This window comes from Hyperolius riggenbachi, chromosome 10 (genome assembly GCF_040937935.1).
Source record: "Hyperolius riggenbachi isolate aHypRig1 chromosome 10, aHypRig1.pri, whole genome shotgun sequence".
Lineage (NCBI taxonomy): Eukaryota > Metazoa > Chordata > Amphibia > Anura > Hyperoliidae > Hyperolius > Hyperolius riggenbachi.
Genome location: NC_090655.1, coordinates 214,537,025 through 214,545,013, shown reverse-complemented (window position 1 = coordinate 214,545,013; position 7,989 = coordinate 214,537,025). Strand labels below are relative to the sequence as shown.

General features: G+C 48.7%; 2 protein-coding genes across 2 annotated transcripts; one reads left to right on the top strand and one right to left on the bottom strand.

The window, feature by feature from the left end:
- The first annotated feature begins 341 nt into the window (after positions 1-341).
- Positions 342-1,027, top strand: LOC137536262 (histone H1A-like). Its single transcript, XM_068258401.1, has one exon. The coding sequence runs from the start codon at positions 342-344 to the stop codon at positions 1,008-1,010; it is 669 nt and encodes a 222-aa protein (XP_068114502.1). The 3' UTR covers positions 1,011-1,027.
- Positions 1,028-1,846: 819 nt separating this feature from the next.
- LOC137536261 (histone H3) lies at positions 1,847-2,260 on the bottom strand. Its single transcript, XM_068258400.1, has one exon. The coding sequence runs from the start codon at positions 2,258-2,260 to the stop codon at positions 1,850-1,852; it is 411 nt and encodes a 136-aa protein (XP_068114501.1). The 3' UTR covers positions 1,847-1,849.
- Positions 2,261-7,989: the final 5,729 nt, after the last annotated feature.

Below are 7,989 nucleotides of genomic sequence, written 5' to 3'. Positions count from 1 at the left end.
TGGTCACATAAGAGCGGGATTTCCCGGCCGCAGCCTCCGCTCAGAAGTCCCCCGGAGCTGTAATGGGGGAGGGGAGACCCCTGCCAGCCGGGCGGCCACACACAGGGGGCACACTGCTATATACCGGAGGGAATAAACCCACGTTTCTCCCGGCAGGAAACACAAGCAGAGAGCCGAGCAGTGACAGCTGTGTGGAGAGGAGGGGCGGCAGAGAGTCCGGATCCCTCCAATAGGAAGACGAGGCGCGCTCCTATCAGCAGCCAATGGCAGCGCGGCCGGAGAGGCTATATATGCGCTGATTGGTGCTCTCCCTGCAATGTTACACTGTGTTGTGCAGGAAGATGGCAGAGACCGCACCAGCAGCCGCCCCTCCCGCAGCGGAGCCCGCCGCCAAGAAGAAGCAGAGCAAGAAGGCGGCAACCGGAGGAGCCAAGAAAGCCAGCAAGAAGCCTTCCGGTCCCAGCGTGTCCGATCTGATCGTCAGAGCCGTGTCCGCCTCTAAGGAGCGCAGCGGGGTCTCCCTGGCCGCCCTGAAGAAGGCTCTGGCTGCCGGAGGATACGATGTAGAGAAGAATAACAGCCGCCTCAAGCTGGCCGTCAGGAGCTTGCTGACAAAGGGCACCCTTGTCCATGTCAAAGGTACCGGCGCCTCCGGCTCCTTCAAGATCAGCAAGAAGGAGGGCAGCAAAGACAAGGCGGCCGCCAAGAAAAAGCCGTCCGCTGCGGCTAAGTCTAAGAAGCCGGCTGCTGCGGCCAAGTCTCCAAAGAAAGCTAAGAAAGCCCCCAGTGCTGCCAAGAAGAGTCCGAAGAAAGCGGCCAAGAAACCTGCAGCCGCTAAGAGCCCGGCTAAGAAGGCAGCCAAGCCTAAAGCCGCTAAGAGCCCGGCAAAGAAGGCAGCCAAGCATAAAGCCGCTAAGAGCCCGGCAAAGAAGGCAGCCAAGCCTAAAGCCGCTAAGAGCCCGGCAAAGAAGGCAGCCAAACCTAAAAAGGCCGCTCCTAAGAAGAAATAAGTCTAAGATTGTCTCTCATAAACCCAAAGGCTCTTTTCAGAGCCACCCAATCTCTCCCCCAAAGGGCTGTGATGTTTTCTGTTTGTCGGCGTGTAGGTAGTACATGTAACGGAGTGCATTGCAAACTTAGACATGTCATTGAGTCCAGCAATTTTCAAGCGATCCGTTACCCCCATATATCCTAGTCTGCTCATTGCTAAAACTGCCGGCAGCAGTACGTTTAAATGGTGTTACTCCTCTACCGGCATCCCAGCACTTCCAAGTCACACCCTGTACCGAAGGCTTAGATGTATGGCTACTGTGATGGCTGTTCTATAACATGCTGCTTCACTCACCGCAGCTCAACGTATGTCGGCTAAGGCCACTTTCCTCTTAAAAATCCAATGTGTAATATATATGCACTACAGTGGCTTGTAGCTTTGCTCAAATGTCTGCAAGTCAAGTACCCGTCGGCGATGTCGAAGTGAATGGCTGAGACAAATGCAATGGCTTACTATACATTTGTTTAGTGATTAAGGCGGAAGGATCGGTCCCTACAGAGGGATCAGCGTTGCTGAATGCTGATCTGACCCGCTGTGTACTATGTAGAATCCGCTACTGTAATATATACTTGTTAGAAATTAGAACAATGTTATACTTCAGATTGTTTCCTCGTGTAGAGAGCCGGTAGTGTCCTTGCATTTCCAAATCTCTCGGCCACCCACCTTCCCCTTGGATCAGACTGGCACATTGGAAGAGTTTAGTGATAATACACTTTGTAAAACTGCTCTGCAAGGAGAACGTGGGGTGGCTCTGAAAAGAGCCTTTGTGTGACGTAATAGGATGGCTGCGTGACGTGATTAGGCCCTCTCGCCGCGGATCCTGCGGGCCAGCTGGATGTCTTTGGGCATGATGGTGACCCTCTTGGCGTGGATGGCGCACAGGTTGGTGTCCTCGAAGAGCCCCACCAGATAAGCCTCGCTGGCCTCCTGCAGAGCCATGACGGCCGAGCTCTGGAAGCGCAGGTCGGTCTTGAAGTCCTGGGCGATCTCCCGCACCAGGCGCTGGAAGGGCAGCTTGCGGATTAGCAGCTCGGTGGATTTCTGGTAGCGGCGGATCTCGCGGAGAGCCACAGTGCCGGGCCGGTAGCGGTGGGGCTTCTTCACTCCGCCGGTGGCTGGAGCGCTCTTACGGGCGGCTTTAGTAGCCAGCTGCTTGCGGGGAGCCTTCCCGCCGGTGGACTTGCGGGCTGTCTGCTTGGTTCTGGCCATGCCTGCTAATCAGCGTCACTAATGTGCTGCTGCGAATTAGTGTTGTCCGGATCATGAACGATTCGGATCTTTGATCCGAATCTATTTTATGAGTCGATCATCCGAATCATCAAAATGAGTGATTCGGATCTCAAAAGGGGCGGGGCCAGGAGCGACACGCCCCCTCTCAGCGGGCAGCGGGGGTCCTGGAAGCAGAGCAGAGATGGATCGCTCTGTTGGATGGGACTCGGGAGGCAGCCTTGCAGGGAGACAGGTAGATGAGAGAGGTAGAGGGGGACATGGGTGCCACTGCCAGATATGTGTAGAGCACACATACTGGCTGCAATGTGCTGCCCATTACAGGCTGTCTGTTCCGTAGTGCTGCACAGTGATCACATTGGAAGCTTTTGGCTCAGCACAGCTCAGTAACTTTGCAGACAGTGTGCTTGAAAGGCAATATAATCCTCCTGCACTCGGCACTAAACAGCTGCACTTATCTTCTGGGAATGCTTTCTTTCACTGTGCGACCTTTTCTTTCAAAGTGTACAGATGAACATATAGGTGAAATATATGTAAAGCATATGACTTCAGCATGTGGGTATTACGTGCAAACATTTCTGCTCTCTGCTCGTCCCTCCTCCCTTCTCTGTCCACTCCCTGCCCTCTGTCCATCTTCTCCCCTTCTCTGTGTGTCCACTCCCTCCCCTTCTCCTGTCCACAGACCTGTCCTGCTGTTCATTTCACCCCCGAATGCTTCCAGTAGTAAAATGATCCGAGATTCGGATCAAAGATCCGGATCTCTTCAATGATCCGATTCGAATCATCCGGATCATTGAAAAGATCCGAACTTCTCATCTCTACTGCGAATATGGGGAGACACAGCCGCCGCTACTCCTATTTATACTGAGCTCTGCCCTCTGATTGGTCGGGGCGTGTCTTGTCTCTCCCTGATTGGCTATTGGAGGGCATCCGTTATTGTTCAAATGTACCGCCAGGCTATTGTTCCAGCAGCAGCCCGCCAATTTCCCCTAAGAGGTCATTCTTGCCTATTAATTAAACTAAAAATAAAAAAAAACTATACTAGATAATTATAAAGCCGCGGGAAATAGTGGAAGGATTAGGAACATAAAATAAAGTACTTGTTTCTCTGCAGCTCACACAGCACAAGCTGTTATGTATCGGCTCAGATCAGAGGAGGAGAGGAGACCGGAGCCAGAGAGGAAACATTGTAACAGATGAGAGAAATAGATACATGAACAGCCCAAATATTGTATCTATCTAGGCAGCTGCAGCCGGCTGGGAAGCTACACATCACTTGTGACTAGAGATGAGCGTAATGACCTAATTACGATTTTGCGAAATTTCGCGTAATTAGTGTAATTACGATTATGGCCGTAAGTACATAATCGTAATGAAGAAGGATTTCGCGAAATTTCGCGTAAGCGTAATTTTCGCGTAATTTTCGCATTACAGTCGTATCATGCCGTAATTTCGCATTAAACGCTACCGTAATTTCGCGTTAAACCGTAACGCTCCGTATAATATAAAAAAGCCGCCGACTTTAAGGGTTAATAGCAAAGCCCCCTTAAATGCTAAGAGCCTCAAATTTGGAGAATATATTAAGGAGATCAGGAGGAATAAGAGGAAAAAATTTTTTTTCAAAAAGACCTTATAGTTTTTGAGAAAATCGATGTTAAAGTTTCAAAGGAAAAATGTAAACATTTAAAAACCCGCCGACTTTAACGGTTAATAGCAAAGCCTGCTTAAAGTTTAGGAACACCAAATTCCCAGGGTATATTAAGGGGATCAGTGGGAATAAGAGGAAAAATTTTTTTTTCAAAAAGACCTTATAGTTTTTGAGAAAATCGATTTTTAAGTTTCAAGGGCGAAAATGTCTTTTAAATGCCGAAAATGTCAGTTTTTTTTGCACAGGTAACAATAGTGTATTATTTTCATAGATTCCCCCAAGTGGGAAGAGTTTTACTTACTTCGTTCTGAGTGTGGGAAATATAAAAAAAAAACGACGTGGGGTCCCCCCTCCCAGACCTCTTTAACCCCTTGTCCCCCATGCAGGCTGGGATAGCCAGAATGCGGAGCACCGGCCGCGTGGGGCTCCGCACCCTGACTATACCAGCCCGCATGGTCCATGGATTGGGGGGTCTCGGAAGGGGAGGGGCAGCCAAGCTTTCCCCTCCCCCTCCGAGCCCTTGTCCAATCCAAGGACAAGGGGCTCTTCTCCACCTCCGATGGGCGGTGGAGGTGGAGGCCGCGATTTCCTGGGGGGGAGGTTCATGGTGGAATCTGGGAGTCCCCTTTAAAAAGGGGTCCCCCAGATGCCCACCCCCCCTCCCAGGAGAAATGAGTATAGAGGTACTTGTACCCCATACCCATTTCCTTTAAGAGTTAAAGTAAATAAACACACAGACACTTAGAAAAAGTATTTTAATTGAACAAAAAACATAACCACGAAAAAAGTCCTTTAATATTCTTAATTAACCATTAATACTTACCTGTCCCTTTAAATAAATGATCCCTCGCAATATCCTCGGAAATGTTCTATCAGTTACAATGTAACAAAGTTATTACAATGTAACAACTTTGTTACATTGTAACTACGCCGCACCCGACGCCACTCGCCGCTCAGCCGCCGCATACGCGTCCGTGCAGGACGCTAAGTCCCCGCAGCTCCCGCTGTCCACCCCGCCCACATCTGTCACCCACATGTCACCCACATGTGGGTGACATGTGGGTGACATGTGGGAGAGGCGGGGAGGGCAGCGGAGCCGGAGGGGACTTAGCGTCCTGCACGGACCCGACAGAGCTCTGAGCTATATAGCTCAGAGCTCTCTAAAGCATCTTTGTATTTGGGCTCCAAGGAGCCCCATTGGTCCTTAGCAGACCAATGGGGTTCCTTCAAATCAGAAGGAACCCCATTGGTCTGCTAAGGACCAATGGGGCTCCTTGGAGCCCAAATACAAAGATGCTTTCGAGAGCTCTGAGATATAGCTCAGAGCTCTGTCGGGTCCTGCAGCGCAGACGCGGCGGCGGCGGCGGCGGCGGTGAGTGACGTCGGGTGCGGCGTAGTTACAATGTAACAAAGTTGTTACATTGTAATAACTTTGTTACATTGTAACTGATAGAACATTTCCGAGGATATTGCGTGGGATCATTTATTTAAAGGGACAGGTAAGTATTAATGGTTAATTAAGAATATTAAAGGACTTTTTTTCGTGGTTATGTTTTTTGTTCAATTAAAATACTTTTTCTATGTGTTTGTGTGTTTATTTACTTTTAACTCTTAAAGGAAATGGGTAAGGGGTACAAGTACCTCTATACTCATTTCTCCTGGGAGGGGGGGTGGGCATCTGGGGGACCCCTTTTTAAAGGGGACTCCCAGATTCCACCATGAACCCCCCACCCAGGAAATCGCGGCCTCCACCTCCACCGCCCATCGGAGGTGGAGAAGAGCCCCTTGTCCTTGGATTGGACAAGGGCTCGGAGGGGAAGGGGAAAGCTTGGCTGCCCCTCCCCTTCCGAGACCCCCCAATCCATGGACCATGCGGGCTGGTATAGTCAGGGTGCGGAGCCCCACGCGGCCGGTGCTCCGCATTCTAGCTATCCCAGTCTGCATGGGGGACAAGGGGTTAAAGAGGTCTGAAAGGGGGACCCCACGTCATTTTTTTTTTATATTTCCCACACTCAGAATGAAGTAAGTAAAACTCTTCCCACTTGGGGGAATCTATGAAAATAATACACTATTGTTACCTGTGCAAAAAAAACTGACATTTTCCGCATTTAAAAGACATTTTTGCCCTTGAAACTTAAAAATCGATTTTCTCAAAAACTATAAGGTCTTTTTGAAAAAAAATTTTTTCCTCTTATTCCCACTGATCCCCTTAATATACCCTAGGAATTTGGTGTTCCTAAACTTTAAGCAGGCTTTGCTATTAACCGTTAAAGTCGGCGGGTTTTTAAATGTATACATTTTTACTTTGAAACTTTAACATCGATTTTCTCAAAAACTATAAGGTCTTTTTGAAAAAAAAAATTTTCCTCTTATTCCTCCTGATCTCCTTAATATATTCTCCAAATTTGAGGCTCTTAGCATTTAAGGGGGCTTTGCTATTAACCCTTAAAGTCGGCGGCTTTTTTATATTATACGGAGCGTTACGTTTAACGCGAAATTACGGTAGCGTTTAATGCGAAATTACGGCATGAACGAAACGCGAAATTTCGCGTTGAAAATTACGCTTATGGTATTTTCAATTACGATTTTAATGGCAATTTCGCTACGCTAATTTCGCATCGTAATCACAAATTTCGCATGCGTAATTATAGTAATGCGAAATTACGAAAATTTCAGCTCAACTCTACTCCAATACATCATAAGACCTTTTGGTGAGGCCTAGAGTCCACTGGCGGAGTGTGGTGAGTAGACTGCTGACCACATCTCGATAAGAGTCAGAAGAGTTTTTCTGCCAGGACCTGAACTTTTTGCGATATGCTTCCGGTGTCAACTGGTATTTAGTAATGATAGCATCTTTTATAGCTGCATAATCATTATCTTTTTCCGCAGGTAACTCTGCAAAAGCATGAAGGGCTTTGTAGCGCAGCAAAAGTGTCAGATGTCTGGCCAACTGGTCTTGGGACAGACGATACTGACGGCATGCTTTTTCAAAAGATCGCAAAAACAAGTCAATGTCTGTGTCCTTTTCAATATTAGCAAATTTAAATTTTGCACTTACGGTGATGCAGCTCCTTCAGCAGGGAGGCTGGACGGGGAACCCCGGCTGGCCTGTTGAACTTTTGCCATGTTCAGTTCATGCTGTCGTTGGAGCTCCCGTTCTGTAGCTTGGCGCGCCTCACGCGCTTCTGAAGCCTGGCGCTCCTCTCACGCTTCTGCAGTTTGGCGCTCCTCTCGCGCTTGCATGTACTGCAGGTACTTTTCCAGGTCAGTGTCTATCAGCTTTTGTAATGCCAGCTGCATTACCGGGTCAGCACAAATGGACATTTCAGTACTGGCCGGTTTCTTGCGAGTACTCGGAGAAACTCTGAGATCGGGGTCCACACTGACAGTCTCTTGCGTAGCCGTTGATGCAGGGCCCTCAGGATGCACAACCTCTGTACGGTCAGCATCTTCAGTCTCTGGTTCCCCTCGACTTGGGTCAGATGGGCTGGAGTCCACCTCAGCGGACACATCCAGCTCCCGCAGCTGCTGGCTATCCCATCTGTACAAGTCTGTTATCAGGTCCTGTTGTTTCTTGCGGCGGATGTCAATGCCTCTGACTTGGCAAAGATTTTGCAGGTCTGCCAGGCACATGACCTTGTAGTTCCCGCACATTTCCATGCCAAATAAAATAAAACTTTTGAGGAGGGGTACTGGCTACACAGTCTCTTCTTTATATATAAAAAATATATTGCATTCAGCTACTACCAACAAATTAGTTCGTTTCTCGATAGGGCTAATTTGATAGCGCAATCTTAGATATTTTCAGCACAACACAGATCCCAAACTCTGCCAAACACTGTCACAGGACCCCCAGTGGCCGGACCGCAAAATGCCTTCCAATCGGTTTCAGCACACAGACCATGCAAGCTATGGTCGCACTCGGTGTGCAGAAACCGCTGGAATTTTGGCAGCAGACCGACTAGAAGGGAGCCTGTGAGTTACGGTAATTACAAATTACACACTATTTCAGGGTATAACTGCCACCACCTCTGTTACCATGGGACAGAGGAGCCCACTGACT

Coding starts and splice junctions, on each gene's coding strand:
- LOC137536262 (XM_068258401.1), top strand. CDS start 342: ATGGCAGAGACCGCACCAGCAGCCGCCCCTCCCGCAGCGGAGCCCGCC.
- LOC137536261 (XM_068258400.1), bottom strand. CDS start 2,260: ATGGCCAGAACCAAGCAGACAGCCCGCAAGTCCACCGGCGGGAAGGCT.